Source organism: Lygodium microphyllum, chromosome 8, assembly GCF_053477565.2.
Source record: "Lygodium microphyllum isolate KBCC chromosome 8, Lygodium_microphyllum_v1.1.10, whole genome shotgun sequence".
NCBI classification, from domain to species: Eukaryota; Viridiplantae; Streptophyta; class Polypodiopsida; order Schizaeales; family Lygodiaceae; genus Lygodium; species Lygodium microphyllum.
Window position 1 is genome coordinate 25560022 of NC_141142.1, and position 22036 is coordinate 25582057.

A 22036-nucleotide genomic window follows, 5' to 3' on the forward strand; every position below is an offset into this window, starting at 1 on the left:
CTCATTTTTATAGTGAATTAGAGAAGAGGGCTTATGGCTCAGAAGTGGAGCTCTTTGTGGAGGGGGATCTTGGAAAGATCAATGATCTAATGCTCAGATCATAAATCTAATGGTTCCATTGGCTCTAAAAGGGAGGTAAAACTTCAAGACACTTGATTAGAAAGCTCACAGTTACTCCTCCTTCTTTTCTATGTTCGAAGTGATGTTTTCAGTTTGTAGATTGCGATCGCAGCACGCGCGATTTCGCAAATCCCTCTCTTTATTTTTTTCTTTTTATAAAATCTCCAAAACTAACTAAAACATCACGTGTTTTTTTCTTTTAAATGACATCTAGTTCTAAAAATCTCCCTATCTTTTTAAGATAATATCTAAAATATACTAGTTTTGCCCAAAAAAAACCAAACTATACACATTAATACTAGTGATTAATATAGCTCATAAGTCTTGTTCGCGTTGTAACTTACGTGAAGGGTGGCTATGGTCCTTGTTAATTCGAGAAAAATATCGGATTTATGACTCTCGATTTTTCTAAATAAAATATTTTTAATTAAATAAAAATTATTAGTTATTAATGTTAGTTAGTTTTTACCTTAGTTAGTAATCTTACTAACTTATTATTTGACTAACTAACTTTTGAACTAGCCAACTAACTTTTATTGCATGGAAATATTGCACTCACATATATGGATTGTGAGTTGTTGGTGTTGTTTGTCAAATCCATCCCACCAACGTTTTCCAAGGATGCCATTACTAAAGAGCTTGTTGCACATTTGAACTATCTTGGTAGTCTTCTATTTAAAGATATTCCATGGCCAATCTCTTGCATGAAAAATGACCCGTATCTTGTTGCACGTTTGAACTATCTTGGTAGTCTTCTATTTAAAGATATTCCATGACCAGTATCTTGCATGCAAAATGACCAATCAACAAGGGCCTTTTCTTCTTTTGCAAACAATACAGTTGCTGGACCCTTTCTTTTTTTCTTGGTCCAAGACCATCAATCCACTTTCCCAATGATGCTATATCATTCCATTGCAATTGCCTTTAACATGCCATTGTCAATCCATATCGGTTGCTTCCTTTTCTTGCAAGTGTAGGGGACTTGGGAGGAGATAGAAGAGGCAATGTGGGGGCCTCATTGGATTCATGTGATGGAGTGGATGGACCACTTTTCATATTTATAGGTTGAGGAGGATGTGTCCTTTTACAATGCAAATGAGTTGGTTAGGGTGGAGCTATAGTCGTATCAATCTTTGGTTTGCAAACAACGTTGTTAGGTCACCTCCATGCTTTTGTCCTCTTGTTGGGCATGATGTAGAGGGAGTACACAATAGATGTATTTAAAAAACACACTTGTAAAGGAGTGAATAAGAGAAATATGTCTTAAAAGACATGGACTGATTTTGATAACCTTAGAGACGTACTTGATGGAGAGTTGCCTATCGAACATAACAGAGAATATTAGAAGGTACATTTTGAATAATGCCACTATATGTTGCCCACTAAGATAGACTATCCCTTAGTCAAGTAAAAAAAGCATAGTCACAAGATTGAACTCTCTTCTTCGATGGTGGCTATTCCATGGGTAGATCTTTGGGAACTTGAGATTCTCCTTTAGTTTTGGGCAATTTGGGTAGCCTAGTTTTGGGTGGTGGAATGTGGGATTGAGTTGGTTTGACTTCTTTCTTGATAAGGCAAAATGCAAGAGAAATCACACAGATTCCTTCACATTAACAAACTCTATGCCCTTGCTTGTCTAATAACAAATTAGCACATAGAATATGAGAGACAAAGGGATGATAAACATGCTTTGCACTTGCATAATTGAGACGTGGTAGGATAGGAAAAGCATGACAGGGTAATGATGACGATGAGATTGTTTTTGAGTGTAATAATTCAGAAATTACACTACTTGGTAAGGTGGTTTGGGAAACTCTCTTCATAGTATGCTACTTAGCAGCAACAAAGTTGAGAACAATAGAATTGAGTACATAACACTATACATAGCAGTGGGGTACTTAGTAGTAGTAGAATTGAGTATAGTAAAATTAAGTACATTGGGGTACATTCTTTGACACATGAGACATGACAAACTCAAAGTAAAGCAATGATGAATGTTGGGTAGTTAGTAGCCGCAAGATTAAGTACAATATGTTCTCAAGCATGTAAGACATGGCAAACTTAAAGTAAAGCAATGAAGGGTACTTAGTAGTAGCAAAATTGAGTACAATAGGGTACATTCTCAGCATGTGGGGCATGTTAGACTTAAAGTAAAGCAATGTTGAATGCTTCAATGCAAGGAGACATTTGGGTACTCAAAAAGAAGATTGTTGGCTACTCAACAATGAGATGACAAGGGCATAGTACTTAGGAAGGCAATGTGGAGGGATATTCAAGAAGGAGATTGTTGAGTACTCAAGAATGAGATGAAAGAAGCCTTTTACAGAAGAGACGATATTATAATTCATTGGTTGCTACAAAGAAATGGATTTCATAGGCAAGGGATAGGATGGGTAGATAATTACCCGCTACAATTTGATTAATATTATTTTTGAATTCAAATTGGGAAGGATTAGTTATGAACGAGGTACTAAATGTGGTATATTTGTGATTCGTGTAGTAGATTTGCATGGGAGAGAGAGCTTTTATTGACCAGTTCATGGTGTGTGTAGAATCACGAATAACATAGATGGAATAAAGAGAGGTAGTTGTGGAGGATCAGAAGAAGCGTAGCTTTCCAAGGATGGATGAGGTGCAACTCTCCTAGGTTGTTTCATGTTTCTTTTTGGATGTCATGATTTCTTTCCACTAAAGTCGTATTTATTCATTCATTGGGCCTTGCTAAAAATGACACTCTTTGGGAGCCGCTACCTTTTCGGGCCCCGGGGCCCTTGTGCTAAGGTAAGGGCCCAAGGGGCCAATTGCAAAACATCTCTCAAAAAGCAAACACCTTGGTAGTGATGTGAAAAAGAAAAGGAATATGCTAAGAAAAGACATATTTTTAGGGGATATTTCACATTTTAGAGTTTTTCCTTTGGTGTTTTATAATTGGCTTCCTTATGTCCATGCTGGTGGTAGGGACTCTAGCTCTTGGCAAAGGCATGGCAAGAGGAAAAAGGGCTTTAGAGCTGCAGGTGTTATCCATTTTTCGTTGGTGACGTGGGTTCGGTATTCATAAGAGTCGAGGGCGGTGAGGTCGTTAGAAGTGTGTCTCTACTAGCAAAATAGTGATACTTTCCTACGATTGCACGGCCTTGTCTGTAAGCTCTGGTGTGCATAAGACGTCTGTCTCACTAGCAGTTCCTCCGTAAGCTTGCCCTCATTTGCAATGGAAGCTTCAGAAAACACGAGCTTGGACCAGGACGAGGACCTCACAGAGAAGCTGGGGGAGGACATCATGATACATGTCTTTGACTGTCTTGATACACCCCGGGATCTAGCTTCGGCAGCCTGCGTTTCGCATCTATGGTACAGATTTGGTATGGCCTCTCAACGTTAACGATCAGTTAATCGCAGAATACTGTAGAATTATAGCATAACAAATTCGTATGAGTGTTCAAAACATGTAATCTGACTGTGGCAGAGGCTTCACATAATCTCGCCACATGCTAATAAGGTTCCTTATGCTTTAAAGACTGTGTATGCGGCTCTCTTTCGCTTCTGCTTTTCTGCAATAGCTTATTTACGTCTGCCGTACAGATTGTGTGGCCTCTCAACATTTTAACGATCAGTTGATCGCAGAATCATGTAGCATCATTGCTTAAGAGATTCTTGTAAGTGTTTAAAACGCTTAATATGATTGTGGCTCGGGCTTCTTTCAATTCCGGCTACATGCTTATATATCTAACGACTGTGTATATGTTGCTCTTTCTCACATCCCTTCTTTTCTGTGATGGCTTATATATTTCACGTTGTGTAGTTTTTCGAGGTAGCCTCTGGAAAAAGATGTGCATCAAATGCTTCCCTGAGCTCCAGAAATTTCGCTGCATTCTGGATTGCAGTCCAAAGAAGCGGGTCATAGATTTGGATGGATCGAGGCAGCTGGCTTCCTTTCCTGATGTGCAGGAAGTGAGCCGAGCATACCAGAATTTGTTACGTGAACTTCAAGCTCCTCCTTTGGCAAAGACCTGCATAATGGAGCCGTTGCATGCCTCAAGCACAGACAATCTTCCACATGAGAGCATTTTCCAGACTTTACTGCCCATGTATGTTTTCTCTGATGAGATGACACCCTCCTATTGGTCAAGTAGTGGTCAGATCAATCCTGGTGTGCCAGAAACACTGACTTATAGGCTCGTCTCCGATCTGTGTGTAATTCACGAAGTGAAGATTCAGCCTTTCAAGGGTAATGGGAAGTTACTTCATTGCATGTTGTGACCGAATGTATGTGTTTATTTGCTATTATTGATGATTATGTGGAACTGGCTTCTGTGGTTAGCCTTTTTCCAGCCAGGTAATCCAGTTTATTCTGCCGCGTCTGTCTGTTTCCGCTTTGGGTATACTCGATCTCCTTTGCCTCTAGGGAATGGATTATTGGACAACCTGCTGTCAGAGAGACCATTACGAGTGAATAATGATGATTATGTTTGGACATATGAATCACCTACATTTCTGATGACACAGGTTTGATATTTAGCACTCCTATTTTGCTTGTTTGGTCACTTGAGGTGTACAAGTTGAACGTTCATATTTACACTTTCCAAAGCATTATTATATTGGTTTCTTGTATGTGAACATATGTATTGGGACTTGGTTCTCTTTTGTCATGTGGCTTATCTTTTGATGACAGCTGTTTAGCCATCCTTTATGTGAAAGTATTGGCTCTCAATATCAACTTGTGAACATAACAAGCAGTTAAGGGTTTCGGTCGAACCAATTGTCTAATCATTCATTCTTTAAGCATGGGTATTTTATTCGCAGGTTTCATGCCAACTAATTGACTCATTCGTTCGGGTCTGTTGCAAGTACTTTTGGATTGTTCTCTAGGTGTTCGATACATTCAGATTGGTTTCTAGGTGTTTCAATTTTTAGCTGTACAGTTGTGTGTAGAGGCTGCTTAGTTTTTGATGCCCAACAAATCAGTGTTAATCCTATAAGATGTGTGCTTTAATGGCACATTGGTTCAAGCCCCGTGTACGTCATATTTTCTCTTGCTTAGCAAGCTGTTGTGAACATACTCAAAACATATGTCAAATTGCACAAAATGATGATGGTAGCAACTCCTAGGAAATGAAAGTCTCGAAGTTATGAGGTTAGAAAATGACCATTTCTTTTGACTATAGCTAGCTTGGCTTCAATTTCCTAAGTGTATGTAGTTTGGCTTCATGTGCTTGAAGCAACACTCTCTCAACTTCCCCTTTAGCATTGTGCTCTCTTGAATCAAATCCTCTCTCTAAACCCATGGTTCCATACATTCAGGTCTAGTTGCTGAGTACAAAGTATAAAGTCCAACAATTGAATACGACATGCTTAAAACCCAATTATTTATCGTATAATTTCAATGCCCTCTAGGACCATTCCGCCTAGTTAAGAATGAGGAAATGAAACCGGCCTTCCTTCTTAGATAGGATGGTAAATAGCTTGGTTAAGCACTAATTACAGCAAGCATAAAATTCACATAAACTGAAAATGTACTACCACTTTAATCTTGGACATTGAACACCCTGTTGGCCCTGAAATTGGCGCCCTTTGAAGTATCTCTTTATCTTATATTGGAAATGGAAGGAGTGCGACTGAGATTCCCTGATCTCGTCCGCTAATCCGACTCGGGAATCTAGTATGAAGAGAAAAGTCTACGTCCATGAAGCTTCTATACCATCAAATCAAACAAATGATGCCCCTCGGGTCTCAAGAATATAATTAGGGAGCTAAATCTTGTATTACATCTGCTGAGGTGAAGCAAACCATGAAAATACCTTGCCCCATGAGCACCACCTTTGCTATCTATGAGGTGTTGATGTGCAAGGTGCAATGGTAAACAGTCTCAAAGTTATGCCTTTGATGGAGAGTGACCCATTTCTCGTCAAAAGATCATGGTCTCCTCCACTTCCGTTTTTGGGGGTGCAAACTAACTAGAGCTATTCCTCGATAATGACACATACAAGGCATTTGATTCAGGGAAATTTGTAGGGTGCTTCAATGTCGAACCAAAGGTCTCATTGTGAGACCTCACTAAGGCTTATATAAATTTTCAATGATGCTGCTTGGCCTTATTAATGCTCCCATAACATTCAATCTAATAAATAAATACATATTTCATTAGTATTCATCATTTCTGGGAGCCTCCAAACCAAATTGCCCCTTGGTTCGCTTGGGGATTGGCATTCACTCTACTTCTTGAAAGACAAATTCAGTCCCAAACTTGATATTGGCTCGCAGGCCTCTTGAGTCTCCTTGAAATTCCTCAATTTCAGCTGTTGGAAATCAAGTCACAGGCTCTCAATTTTGAGTACGCATCCTAAGACGGGTGTCGAAACCCTAATTTCTATTGTAAGTTAGGGTTTTCAGCAGAGATTGATTAAAATCTCTTCCTTTAATGGCCTAAATTGTTGGAAAATGCTAAGATAACTTGAGAGATGGTTGGGGGATGAGAGAGAATGTTGTAGAGAGAGAAATTTCAAAGTTTCATCACGAGAAACACTGAAAAGCTACTGGTGCCTTGCTCAGACAGCTATGGAAACTGTTACCTATAGCTTAGTACCGCCAAAAAGACTGCTGTTCCCTTCTGTCTGTTGTCACCTGCACTAGGACATTGGACTGTTGTCATCTACTCTTGGAGGGCTCCAAATTGTTGTTACATGCTATAGGACTGATCCTTGGTGGTTGCAAATACCATTTTTCAGCATAATCCAGCTTATTAAATTAATTTTTAAAATATTGAATTCAAAAATTAATTTAATAATTATTCTAGTACTCAAAAAATTAATTTCACGAGCCAATAATTAAATTGGCTAGGCTAATTTATCTTTTATATATCCTTGAGTAGTTATTGATCCTTAGATTGGCATTAATTGCTTAATTAGCGCCTAGTCTCTAATATCACCACTCCTATCTGTTGTCACCTGCACTAGAAGGACATTGGGTTGTTGCCACCTACTCCTGGAGGGCTCTAAATGGCTGTCACATGCTATAGGACTAATCCTTGGTGGTTGTAAATACAATTTTTCAGCATAATCCAGCTTATTAAATTAATTTTTAAAATATTGAATTCAAAAATTAATTTAATAATTATTCTAGTACTCAAAATTAATTTCATGAGCCAATAATTAAATTGGCTAGGCCAATTTATCTTTCATGTATCCTTGAGCAGTTGTTGATCCTTAGATTGGCATTAATTGCTTAATTAATGTCTAATCTCTAATATCACCACTAACATTAGTGACCAATAAATTGGTCTAGGCCAAAATCTGACATCGAGTATCACCTAGTACTTGTCAAGGCATAACTTATTATAACTTTCGCCTTCGACACCCATTGTATCCTTGGGGTCCTTGGCTGTCATTATGAAATAATTGCCATGTGCATCATGTGCTAAACAACCATGCACATTTGATTAATATCTTAATCAAATGTTATCGACAAGATTAGAGAGTCTCAAAATCTCATGTCCTCGTGACAAGAAATCTAGACTTTTTGATTGGAGAGATCGTCATCAGAAACAAGTTCATAGAGGGAAGATGGCTTTGAATACATGTACTCCGCTTCGATCTCCAGAATCCTCCATGCAGAGATCCGTGTAAGAGTGGGCCTTATAGCTTGCTTTTCAAGGATTTGACACAAGAGGAGAGATATCGAACTACCATAGAGTCTACAGATCATATGAGATTACATGAGCTGAGTATGATTTTATTTGTATGGATTAAGCTCAACAACTGCTGGAAGGTAAAACTTTGTTATCCCCTTTAGATTCGATGCATAGATCTATTGATTTTTTAAGAAGTATGGATACTCCATGTGGGATAGACCATTCCACTGAAGAAACTAGCACGGAGTACGAACTTCTATTTCAGCATTTGAGGGTGAGCGGGAGGGCGGCGCATTGAAACAAGGCTGAGGCAAGCATGGAGGTGCAAGAAAGGAGCAAAGTTACTGATTTCGTTGTAGATTTTTGTTGTTTGGGAAGAAGAAAGTTTGCATTTTGAGTTTTCGATTTCAGATTTTACATTTTCATCACCTTCGATGGGTGAAGAAGGTGCGGGACGAGCGTAGAAGAGCCCTAACAGGCTGCACTTTACAGTCAGAGGGGGCTGCTTTTGTGTTTTTGTAGGCATAGTAGGTGAAGATGTCTCCTAAGACCAACGTGGAGTTTTAGGCGATTATGGATCTTGCTTGTCCTACCGGCTCTTCCATCAGATTAGATGCTCGATGTGGCAAGAACGACCACTTTTGGTGTGTTATGATACTTACCATCTTGGAGTTCTATGATTTGGCGGAGCTTGTTACAAAGGCCATTGATTGTCTTGCATTGAGAGACGAGTCTAAACTTTTTGCAGATGATTCTGTGGATTTGGCAAAGGCTTAGGCACATTGGGACAAATTGAATGCTCATTTCTCTTTCTTTCATGTACTACAGTCGTGATTGTCCATATTGAGCACTTGATGGCTAGGGACATATGGCTGGAGCTCGATTAGTTGTATAACCGAATGACCGTTATGGAATGGGTGTCTTTGGAAGTGTAGATGAGGACATTGAACCTCAACAAGTCATCTTCTATGCGAGAGCATGTGAACAAGCTACGACAACTTTAAATGCAGGCTCAAAATGTAGGGAAGGTGATCACATTTGAAGACATGAGGATAACTCTTCTTTCATAGTTATCGCCTAGGTTTGGTGATTTTTACTCCACCTTGATTGCTTCATGGCGAGAGTCAACTCTTTGGTGGAAGGAGTTGGTTCCTATGGTCTTGGACCAAGAGGAACAACTTAAAGGACAGAATGCTTTCGAGTCAGAGGCCTTGACAAGTTAGTCCTCTCAGAAGAACGGGAAGGACAATAAGAAGAAGAAGGACGACAAATCGAAGGAGGACAAATAGGAGTCTACTTGTCACATCTATGGCAAGATAGGTCACTGGAAGAAGGATTGCCATGATAAGAAGGACAGTAAGAAGGAGAAGGCTTCAAAGGATTCCTACTCGGTGGCCGCTTTCTCATCAGTTACTTTCCTCCATTTAGAGGTGGTTCAGGCATTGACCTTGAAGGCTTTTGATGCTGTGTTGATGGCTCTATACCCTCGTGAATGGATTGTTGACAGTGGTGCCTCTCGGCGCATGATCCTTGCGTTTGTAGGTTTTGCCCATTTGTGGCCTTCACATGGGCAGATTCTCATTGGAGACAGCTCTTCTGTTTCCATTTAGGGTAGGGGTAACATGAAGTTGATTCTAGATGGATGAGGTGGTACTCATACTTCTGAGGTGCTTTATGTGCCAGGCATAGAAACAGGGAACGGCCGTTCCGGCCTGTAGGAACGGCCTAACGCGTTCCAAACCCTCCAAGGAGGTGAAATGGCCAGGGAACGTTTCCTGCCATTCCTCCTGCCGTTCCCTGCCGTTCCCTGCCGTTTCCCCTGCCGTTCCCTGTTTGAAACAGCCATTCCAGGCCTGTTTATTGAAAATTGACATTTTTTCTTGTTTTTTTTTTGTTGCTTGGGTCATAGTCCTACCACATATTCACCCATCTCCATTGCCTAATGTGCACACACTAATCTCTCTCTCTCTCTCTCTCTCTCTCGGGTTGAAGATTCAAAGTGTCAAGACTACCCACAAGCTAATTAGGAGTCCATGCAAAGTTCAAATTTGATGCATTATCAACTCTTGCAAATCAGAATCAAATTTCAGCCGATCCTCAATTCCAAGGTATTCATCCATTTATATTGTCTAATTTCAAGGGAAATTGGGATAATTGGGGCAATTCAAGGCAATTTGGAGCTATGGGGGTAATCGAGTCAATTTTGGGACATTTGGGTTAATTTCATGCATTGACGGGTATTGGGGCAATTAGAGGGACATTCTTTGGGGCAATTTGGGTCATGTAGGGCATATTTGGGGCACTTAAGACATGTGCCGTCCCCCCCGTTCCTGTTTTCCGGCCTTGGACGTTTCCCCCGTTCCAAGGGGTCCCGTTCTCGTTCCCGTTCCCCGTTCCAGGTAACTATGGTGCCAGGCTTTGGTTACCATTTGCTTTTCGTGCGTATGATTTGTGCTCTTGGCTTGTTGGTTGAGTTTGATAGAGATACTTTCAGGATTCTTAAGTGTGGCTCGAGAAAGGTGCTTTCTATAGGTTATGAGGAGAATGGAGTCTACAAGTTGAGGTCTCCTTCTACCTTGACTTTTCTTCTTCTTACTTCTCAGACATAGTCCGAGCTTTGGTATGCTTGGGCCACGTGCATTATGACTACCTTTGGAAGGCGTCTAGGGGACAGCTTGCCTGAGACATAGCGGTGAGCTAGCAACCTTGCGTATCTTGCATTTGTGGAAAATAACACCATGATGCCATTCCCCGCAAGGCTTCAAGGCGGTCTTCAGCACTCTTCGAGCTCGTTTCTATAGATTTTTGTGGACCTATAAGGATAGAGTCTCTTAAGGAGAGTTTGTACTTTATGCTTATTGTTGTCAATTTTAGCAGGATGACATGGATGTTGTCGGAGCGTTTGGGGTCGAAAGTCTACTGCGGGGGTAAGAGACAGCAGGGTGAAGGGAGATTCAAGGAGAAGAGTAGACAGAAGAGAAGGGGTTCAAAGAAATAGAAGAATACTCACAGAAAGAAATAGAAGATGTAGAAGAATAGTCATAGAGGTGAAGCCTGTCAATTTATCTATGCATTATGAGAAGATAAATCTCTTGTAGACAAAAACGTGCATAAATAATACTTTCCTCTATGCTGCTTAGATCGCCAATCTGATGCTTTCATTGGCTCGGAAAGGGGGGTGAAATACTAGGACACTTGGGTAGAAATCTGTCAGATCACTCATTCATCTCCCACTTCGCAGTGCTGTTCATTGCCTGAAAATAGTGATCATGCGTCACGCGATTTCGCTAATCCCTCTTTTTACATAAAACCCTCCTAAAATGGTTGAAAGCTACATGCTTTCTTTTACATGTTATCCTATCCTAGAAGTTTTCTACAGTTCTTGGATTTTTCCAAGAGATAATATCTAAAATATCAAAAATTGGTTAAACTTGTAAAAAAGTCTAGTATTTTTGAACCATTCACACTATGAACACTAACATTAATATGGCATTGGCTCTTTAGATCAATAAGAAAGCCACACTCTAGAGTTTTTCATACAGTTGCGCGTAGCGGCAGGATATCCACCCCCTCTTAATCTGCATATCCTTCGGCATGTGCCAAAGTCTTACGGATCTGCAGTGTCAGAAGAAGTATCCTCTATCATGTCAATGTTTTTATCCTCTACGGCTTCTTTTTCCATATTCTCATGTTCATGCTCAGCAAACTCTTGAATGACTTCGTACATCTCTAAAGTGTCAACATAAATAACCTCTTTTTCTGCCGTGTTTTTAGCATTAGTTACTGTAGAAATTTTAGCCACTATATCAACATCAACCAGCCTTGAAATACCTTCATTTGTAGCCATCAAACCATATATCTTTAGTTCTTTTTCAGCCCATCCTACATATTTCTTTTTAGCCTTGCACATGGCTGAAATATTTTTAAAACTGCCAAGACTACATGTTGTCCATTCCTGCAATCCAAACACAAACACAGTTTCCCCCTTTCTTGGAGGCATAGTTATCTTCCTAGAGACACTGCTATAGCCTCCACTTATAGCAGTGTTGTCTAAAAACCCTTAAACGCTTGTGCATTAGGTGGCACAGGATTATTACGCAGCCTATCTCGATTGCGGGGATGATTCACATAAACAGTGAGAAACTGTACTGCCTTTGTGTTGTCTTTACTCCGAACCCGAGCATATGAAGAACCATTGTCCAAGGCTTTTGTTTTCAGCCTTGATTCCGAAATATAGGGTTGTTCCAAAATCACCGGATTACTACATGAATCCTATACAAAAAAATGATATTTATCCCTAACATCTCTAATAGTCACGGGTATATTCAGACAAGTCGCATAAAGATCCCCCGATGAATTGTTTGTTGCTCGCATGCACCATCTTGAATCTACATCAATCGGCCAACCTCCATTCTCATACAAGCTGCACGCCATACCATTGATTTCGGAACCATGATTCAACAGAGCTATACAAGGCGTCTTTCTTTCTCCCACTTTAACAATTGTCTCTGTTGTAGCACGTGCCCAATGCATTTGTGAATAATGACTGCTTGGAATAAAATGAGCATTTTCTTCTTCATGTGCTTGTTGATGGACATCCCTATTATACATAGCCTTCTCTCTATGCGTAGTGCTGTCCATAATACCATTTTTAGCCACAAGCTTGTTGTCTATACTTCCCTTATTTTCAACGTTAACTTGCTTCAAATTAGCATTACATGCATTATCATATTCTCTTTGAAGTTGATTCTCTATGTCTTTGTCGACTTACATCAATGCTCGTAAAACTTCACCAGCAAACTATCTTTTTTGTTTCAGTATATTAATGATTGCATCATGAAATTCATGCTTTGCGATTTCAAGAACTTCGCTAAGTGTGAATTATAAGTATGCGATCTTCCAAGACCCTCTTAGGGTTTGTGGCAGTCTCAAGATTTGATTGTAACTTATAACCGGGTTGCTTGCTCCTTTTCTTTCCTTCTCGTTTCTTCTCTTGAGATGCATCTTCCATAACATGCTCAGGTATGGTTTTTTCAGCTTCTTTTCGCTACTCCATTTTACTTCGTGTTATGCGTTTAGATGGGCCTGAAGAGGAAGGACCAGCAATGTCCTCATCTCTTCTTCTCTTTTCTTCCACAAGAGCTTCTTGATTAAGAATCTCAACCAAATAAGCATAGGTTGAAAATGAATCCACTGGTGCACTTCGTCTTGTTCTCCCTTGTATACTTTGACTTACATCACCCAATTCAGGCTTTGTTGTTTTGCCATTTTCCATGAACTCTAATGCTTGCATACAAACACGAGATTTTGCCTCAGCCATACCTCCTTTACGAGCTTCATCAATCATTTCAATTTTCAACCCATATGTGGCTACATCTATGGTAACAAATGCTGTCCTTGCAGCCATATTTTCCAACCTCTTCTGCATGCCACCATTTCCAAAATTTGGCTCTATTGGAAGACTAGTTTCTATTGCATGTATTTTTCCATCTTTCCAAAAGACTAATCTTTTTGCTTCTGCTTCATGGTAGGCTATACAGTCTCGCTTTTCATGCTGTAAACTGTTACACCAAATGCATCTCCTTTTGTATCCTTCTCTATACAGCCTTTGGCTGTTGCTCGAGCCTTCTCTTCTACCTTAGTATCAAACTTTTCGACCTTTGCATAGATTTCTGTCAAATTTAGCTTTAATTTACGCATGCCTTTGATTAATTCATCCATAACATCACCTTTAAGAGCCGGATCAACAGGTATAGCCGGTTGTTCCATCATAGCTATAGGCGCCTTGGCTGCAATTTCAGCCTCCTTCTGAGTACTAGTAGGTGTGGTGTCTGCTCTCTCTTGATCAACATATGCACTGCTTCAGTTACATTAGCCCAATTTGATTTCAGCCCCATTTCAGAAGAGGTATATTCTAAATGATCAATCAGCTTCTCTTGCAAGACATGATCTGCAGGCTTTAGAAACAAATCGAATTTTTGACTCTCCAATGATTGCTGCTCATCGGCAACCGACTGCGCATACCGATTTTCAAATTCATGGAGCAAAGCTGTAGTAGCCAACCCTTTATTGGGCTTTTCAATCCAATCTATAAATGTCTTTTTAGTTACCAATCCTGCATCTTCCAAGAAAACTCTTCTCTCAAAGCTTTCTTGAAAGCTGCCCAATCAGCATGTCTTCTATGTAACTCATTAAACCGATCATGCAATGCATACATGGCCAAACGGAAGAAATACCGACTCCATGCATATTGCGGTATCCCATGAAACATCTTTTCTTCAGACAACTGGATGAAGGCCGAAACATTTTGATCCTTAAATTGCTTCAATTCTTGTCCCATTGCTTGCAATGCATTCACAGCTAAGGAATCAATTCTTTCTGCTTCCTGTCGAGTTTGTATCTACTGTTGTAACAACAACTGTTGTTGCAACAAAGCAATCATTTGTTGTAAAGCATCACCACCACTTGATCCAGTAGAACCCCCCATCTTTATATACCTTTGCTATCGACTTTCACGTCGGGTTCACCATTGGCAGAGCGTTTGGGGTCGAAAGTCTACTGCAGAGGTAAGAGACAACAGGGTGAAGGGAGATTTAGGGAGAGGAGTAGACATAAGAGAAAGGGTCCAAAGAAATAGAAGATATAGAAGAATACTCATAGAGGTGAAGCTTGTCAATTTATTTATGCATTATGAGAAGATAAATCTCTTGTAGACAAAAACGTGCATAAAATAATACCTTCCTCTATGTTGCTTAGATTGTTAATTTGATGCTTCCATTGGCTTCAAAAGGGGGGTAAAATACTACAACATCTGACCAGAATTTCGCCAGATCACTCCTTTTTCATCTCCCACTCCGGAGTGCTGTTCACTGCTTGAAAACAGCGATTGCACATTGCGCAATTTCGCCAATCCCTCTTTTTACATAAAATCCTCTCAAAATGACTGAAAGCTATATGCTTTCTTTTACATGTCATCCTATTCTAGAAGTTATCTACAGTTCTTGGATTTCTACAAGAGATAATATCTAAATTATCAAAAATTGGCAAAACTTGTCCAAAAATCTAATATTTTTGAACCATTCACACTACGAACACTAACATTAATATGTCATTGGCTCTCTAGATCAATAAGAAAGCCACACTCTAGAGTTTTTCACATAGTGTATGCGTAGTGGCATGACAACGTACTTCTTGACGCTGTAGTTGGATGCTACCTCCAACTTCAAGGATTGGTTGCTCTTTGAGGAGAACCGATCAGGCTGGAAGTTAAAGACCTTGCGGTCAAACAAGGGAGGAGAGTTTGCCTCTAATGAGTTTGCTAGATTTTGTGTACATCGTGGTATTCACTAGGAGTTTACCAATACAAACACACCTCAGCAGAATGACGTATTGGAGGAAAAGAACAGGAGTGTGATTGAGACCACTCGCACCATAATGGTTGGAGCATCATCAAACATCCCAATGTATATGGGTTGAGGTCGTGGCTATTGCTGTCCACATCCTCAATTGGTCACCTACTTCGGCCATGGTTGGTATGACCCCTTATGCGGCTTATTTTGGAGCCAAGCTAGATGTTTCTTATTTCAGGATCTTTAGATGTGATGCTTATGTTCATATCCCAAAGACTCAGAGAGACAAGTTTGAAGTGGCTTTGAAGAAATAGGTATTTGTGGGTTATAGCTTGTAGTCCCAAGCCTACTGCTTGTATGACCTTGTTAAGTGGGATGTCTACACGAGTCGTGATGTGCGATTTGTGGAGGTTCCAACTTTAGAGGGGGGTGAGGAACACCCTGTACTTGGAGATCCCAAAGATAGTAGGGCCCCAAGGACTGCTCCCTTGGAGCTCGTGCCTCTTGGGGATGCTTATTCTTTAGGTGAGGATTCTACTTCACCACCGGCCCTTCCACTTGAGCCACCACTGGTGGATGTTCTAGAGACTTTACCAGATGGAGAGCGACAAGGAGAGGTCCGAACTCCTCCTCGTTGGGCCCGTGATGCACTTGATGTAGGGATTGAGGGAATCCGTGAGGAGCAACAGTTGCAAGATGGTTCGCGGAGTTCTCAGAGGAATGAGGCACATTTCACCAATCTTGTTTGTTCTAACTATTGTCTGATGACTTGCCTTATGCAGGATACGGAGCCCACCTTTGTGAAGGAGGCTTTGCAGTCACTGCATTGGAAGAAGGCTATGGAGCAAGAGTTGGATGCTATTGGGCGGAATGGCACTTGGGATATTGTGCCTTGACTTGTTCATAGGAAGATGATTGGTGTCAAATGGGTCTTCAAGACTAAATGTCATAGTGATGGTACTTTGGATAAGCACAAGGTGAAACCATCCTTTCTTCTTGGAATGGGTGGTGATAACCTGATTTAAGAGTTAATTACAGCAATAAATAAATGCACGTAAAATGAAATACACACTTTACCATAGCATTCTTGGACAGTAGACACCCTCTTGGCCCCAAAATTGGTGCCTCTTGCGGTATTTCTTTAGCTTTCATTCAATTGAAAGGAGTACAACTTGAGATTCTTCAATCTCCTCCTGCTAACCAATTGCTCTTGCTGTCATAAATGATCAGCAAGCCTTTTGGGTCATTTGCCCCTTGATTCACCCAAGACTTCTTCTCCAATTTGACCCTTGGCTGGTCAAATGCTGCCCCAAATTAATTTGGGATGGGCTGGTTCCTGAAATTCCTTGATAATCTTCTAAAACGGATGCACCAACAACAATAGGAGCATCAAAGACTGTGATCTTCAAGAGAAAGTGCATCAGCAGCAATTGCCAGCTTCCCAAGGTCAAGAATATGCAATCTCCATCACCAAAATGGTCTCCAAGGGTTGGGAAATGGCCCCAAAAGCTAGCAGCAATAGTCCAACACCTCTTCCCAACAGCTCCAAAATGAAAAAAGGAGATTTTTCTCTCCCTTCAGCTCTATTTAGCCTTTCCCCCACTTGCATGGGAAAGTTTTGCCAAGTGGCAGCTTTCTTAATCCATTTTCAGCAATTTCCAGCCATTTAATTAATTTTCAGAATTAATTAATTCTGAAAATTAATTCAGCCCTTAATCCATGCCCAAAAAATTCACCTTGCCTATCCAAAAATTAATTAGCTAGGCCATTTGCAACCCAAAGTGGTCCCATGCATTAATTGACCCTTGGACAAGCATTGATCCATTAATTAATGCCTAGTCCGTAGTGTCACCACTGACACTTAATGGCCAATTAATGGTCCTAGGGGCAAATCGACACCAAAATTCACCTAGAATCTAACAAGTGTAACTTGTTGCAACTTTTGCCTTTGACACCTATTTTTTTCACAAGGTCCTTCGGCCTTCAACTATGAAAAAGTAGCTTGCACCTCACATGTGCATCTTTTAATTGCACATTTGATTAATCCTTTAATCAAATGTCAATTAAACATAAGCAAAGCATCAAATTTTCACGTCTTTGTGACACAAGGCCCGGCTTTTTGCAAAGGGTTTTCCATAGTGTCTAGGGGTGGATTTCCATGATACCTTTGCACCTACAGCTTGGATGGATACCATTAGAGCCGTTCTTGCTTTAGCAAGCCATAGGAGATGGCCGGTTTATCAACTTGATGTGAGTTTGCCTTTCTCAATGGTGGTTTGAAGGAGGAGATCTATGTTGAGCAACCTCTTGGTTTTTCCTCATTCTATGGACAAGTTTATAGGTTAAAGCAGGCCCTCTATGCTCTCAACCCAAGCTCCCTATGCTTGGAATGAGAAGATCGACTCGTTCCTCCAGTAGTGATTGAGGTATTGGGGCTCCACAGCTGATCCATAGCTTTATGCCCACATTACAGAGGGGGCATGTGCTTTGTTTGTGCTCTATGTGGATGATTTGATTTTGACAGGTGATCGTGTACAGATGGTCAAGGCAACCAAGGCTTCACGAGAAGTTCAAGATGATGGATGTGGGCCCTCTCCATTTCCTCCTAGGGCATGAGATCTATCAAACTCAGTTGGGGATCTTCATCTCCTAGTAGCGGTATGTGCAGGAGCTCTTGACTATGTTTGAGATGGAAGGATGTAAATCCATATCAACTCCTATGGATCTGAACTAGAAGGTCACAACCCATGTTGATTCACCTTTGGCAGATGCTACCTATTACAGGCAGCTTATGGGTCCTTGATTTGGCTTCTCGACACTCGTCTTGATTTGTGTTATGTTGTAGGTTTGTTGACCGGGTTCATGATTGCACCTCACAAGGTGCATTGGTAGGCTAGTTTGCGAATTTTATGGTTCTTGAGGGCCCTTGATCTAGGGATCTTTTATCTAGTAGGTACAGATGGTTCAGATCTTGTGCTTATAGGTTGGAGCAATTCAGATTGGCCTGGTGATTTGGACCATAGGAGATCCACGACAAGTTATTGCTTTACCTTGGGTGTAGGTGCTGTTTCATGGAGCAGTAGGAAGCAACTCATGGTTGCCTTATTTTCGATTGAGGTAGAGTATTAGGCAACGATTTCTACCACATACAAGACAGTGTGGCTTCGGAGGTTTTTGGAGGAGCTTGGCTGCCCTCAGCTAGGTCCTATTACTCTTTGGTGCGACAATGAGAGTTGCATTGCCTTGGCACGGAATCTTGTGTTCCATGCTCGGACGAAGCACGCATAGAGATACAGTACCACTTCGTTCAAGAGAAGCTTCTGGATGGGACCATAGATGTGGAGTACTGCAAGACCGAGGACAATCTTGCAGATTTGTTTATGAAGGTGCTTCCTTAGGCTTTACTTCGATAACATTCCAGAATTCTCAGCCTCATGCCATGTCGAGGATTTGAGAGGGGGTGTTAGAGATATGTTCATCTAGTCATTCCCTGGACAGGCATGTGTCCATGCATTCGAGAGTAGTTTGTCAAAGTTTGTGTACTGCAGTTTGTACAGCCTGTACAGTCATTGCTTTTATTGCTGGATGCCACATCAGCAGTCGGGCAGGATGCCACGTTAGCAGTCAGTCGGACAAGATGACACATGGCAGCTGTGCTGTCAGACAGTTTTCTTGCAGAGTCGCCTGCATTTAATGCAGCCGACCTGTGCAGATTTTTTATATATTTATGGGCTATATATTCCAGCCAGTCCCCCACACATTTGGACACTTTTGATTGCAGATTACAGGCTAGATTCGGGCAGAGATTGTGCTGCTGCTGCAGACTTCCTGGTGTACAGCAAGGTGACACCATTGAGGTGGAGATATGTAGACATACGAACTGCACCCGTGTACATATTTGTATTCCTTATTCAGCATTCTTCATATTGCAAATCTGGGTTCTCCTCTCTCCCCCCCCCCCCCCCCTTTGTGCTCGTTCTATTTCTCAGTCTTGGTCATACGCTTCCGCATTGCTCCACTTTGACACACCTCAATTAAATTTCCCACTCATCCCACCCACTTCTTCCGTTGCATTACCATTCACACCATTCACTTTTCCTATGCATACACCACCAATGACATCTCACGTTTCATTAGGGGCGTCATCAAACATAGACACATCCTTTAGGACCTTTTTCTTTTCGGGTGGTGCAGATGCACCTACGAGGGAGGAGGCTCAAATGCACCATGAGGGAGGCTCAACCTCCCTCTTACACACTTTTTAAGTACCATAGCTCGCCCAAATGGCTTTATTGTGAGAAGTGATTGCCTATGGAGGAGAGAGAAACGAGAGAGTGAACAATAGACAGAGTGAGGTCAAGAGTGTATTAGCTCAAGAGTGAATGGTAGAATGAAAGTACAAAGTATAACTAAGGTCTAAGGTTGACCTAACCAACCTCCCACACCCTAACTAGAGTTTGATTAACTTAACTATAGAGCCTAGTGTCAACACATTTGAAGTCCCAAGTCACCACACTTTGATAATTTAATAAGTATCTACACCACACAAATTACATTGGCACTGCCTAGAAGTGGCACTCCCGTCAGTGCCAATGTGATGAAGTACAAGGATCATCAATCACCAAAGGGTAATAAGTTCAAGGACTTGTGGAAAGCCTCAAACTTCTCACGTGGTAAAGCCTTGGTGAAAATGTTTGTAACATTTTCATGTGTGGTACCCTACATGTATCTCAACGTGTTTTGTGTGAGCATGAAACATAGGATTTGTAATGCAGAAAATTTTACCTTAACCTAAGGAGAAATTAGCACGAGTCATGGGAATTAGGGTGAGATATACAAAGGTAGAGATTTAACCATTGTAATCATGTTTTAATCATTTCATAATGCCTCTCCTTTGTGGAGCTTTGAGGTTTTTTATCCTTCCACCTTTCATGGAGATGTATCCATGACCATTGCAAGAGGTGAGTTTCTTGCTGCAATTTCATATCCACCTTGTATTTCATGGTTGGCTATGTTTAGTCATATGCATAATGTGATTCAGCTATGGTTCTATCATTTTCTTGATTTCTTACAAGAGTTAGGTCTATTTTCTAGTTAGAAGTTCTGGTTGAGATTCCCTCCATTACAAAATTTCTTGCTTTTGCGAACTATGATTGTTTGAGAGAGTGGGTGTAGGACCCTCCAATAAAACTTGTAGATTAGCTAGCAATCTGTGCAGCCGTGCACATTCAAGTGTTGCTGTGAAGGCTTTCCTCAGCCTCACGAGACTAGGTTAGCCACTGTAGGTTGTTTCTTACTAAGCCATGAAATGCATGAACAGCCCAAAAAGAAACAATATCCACGAGTAGATTGTCAAGTATTTGAGTTTCCAACCCAATTTGAATCATTGTAAAGCTTGTAGTTGCAAGTCTTCCCCCTTGGGAAATATCAAGATATGTGCCTGAGTACCTTGCAAGTAATGGAAGATCTATTAAACAGCTTGCCATTGAATTGTATGTGGACTATGCATAAACATGCTCATTGAGATACTGCAAATAGCAAACTGTATGTTAGGGCATGTGTTGCAAAGATAGATAAGGCATCCAATAGGTGGGCTATAAATTGCAATATTAATAATCTCACTACCATCATGCATAGAAATCTTCAGCCATGGCTCTATAAGAGTGCTCATCTATAGATATCTATACTATATTATTATTTTTGTGGCTTTAGTGATCTCTAAACCACCACAACTTCTCTCTTGTAGAGCTAACATAAACATTACATGCTAAGTTAACCACTTAAATAGCCCTAAAAATGTTTAATTAATGAAAATCCTAAAATGGCGTGTGGTTCGAGAGAGTGTTAAAACGGTGCACGGTATGAGCTCGTGAAACTTTCTATAAATAGGCATGCTACCCTCCATTCAGCTGAATCTCTTTTTTGCAGGTTTTAGGCCCTCTAGCTTGGTTGCCAACACTTTGCAATAAGACTTGCCAAAGAAAAAGGTAAAAGCTAAGAAAGAGATGCTGAAGTCTACTCAATGACTAAGAGAAAGAATGGTGTGACAGGAGAAGAGAACCATTGCTAGTTATAATGAATTTGATTTACCAAGTTCTCTTTACGAGTTAAAGCTTGATGTGAATCTCCTGTAGTTGATCAAGCTATCTCCAAGAGTGCGTAAAGTGTTCAAGAAGACTCTTCATATTGGGTATATCATTGAGTCCTTCGAAAGAGCTTGAGTGGGAAATGATTGGTTTGAACATGTTGAAAAGCATTGCCCAAGGGTAGCAGTATACGTTGACGACATATTAGTGGAATATGCCATTGTGGACATGGGATCCTTCATCAATATTATGAGCTCAGAATTGATGGAAACATTAGGACTAGAAATCCAAAAGGATGCCTCCACAATTCTTCGAATGGTGGATGGTAGTTTAAGGCAACCTGAAGGTTACATTACCAAAGTATGCATGGCTGTTGCTAATGTGGAATGAATTGTGAACTTTAGGGTTATCAGGTTTGGAGGGCAACCAAGCTATCAAGTATTGTTAAGAAGGCCATGGATTTAAGTTGATATACCCCTTGGTCAATCTAATTTTTGGTGGAGGTGTTCTACGTGTGATAATGGATGCATATTCTAAATCTCCTCAAAGTGAGAGAGTACCTTTATCTTTATCAGAATTAGATGCATTAGAGGAACCATTTGGTAGTGGGGCTTCATCAAGTAACGAATCAAAAGAGGAGATGTCTACCAGGTGACTCTAAATGAGCTGATACAAGCTCAAGATAGAATAAGAGATGCAGATGTGATCGAGCTAGACCTTAGTATGTCGGATGCCCCGCGACCAATTAAATTAGGGTCTATGCTAAGTCTAGAAGAAAGGAAGGACTACTATGCTTGATCCAAGAATTCCATGACATTTTCACATCAAGCTATGATGAGCTGAGGGGTATTCCTCCC

General features: G+C 40.7%; 1 protein-coding gene across 1 annotated transcript in view; it reads left to right on the forward strand.

The window, feature by feature from the left end:
- Nucleotides 1-3143: 3143 nt before the first annotated feature.
- Nucleotides 3144-22036, forward strand: part of LOC148032073 (F-box family protein) — a 72160-nt gene continuing 53267 nt past the window's right edge. The window contains exons 1-3 of the mRNA XM_087682702.1: nucleotides 3144-3479; nucleotides 3920-4345; nucleotides 4439-4623. Of these exons, the coding sequence (XP_087538828.1) occupies nucleotides 3329-3479; nucleotides 3920-4345; nucleotides 4439-4623 (762 nt within the window). The 5' untranslated portion in view covers nucleotides 3144-3328. The remainder of the gene's footprint in view (nucleotides 3480-3919; nucleotides 4346-4438; nucleotides 4624-22036) is intronic.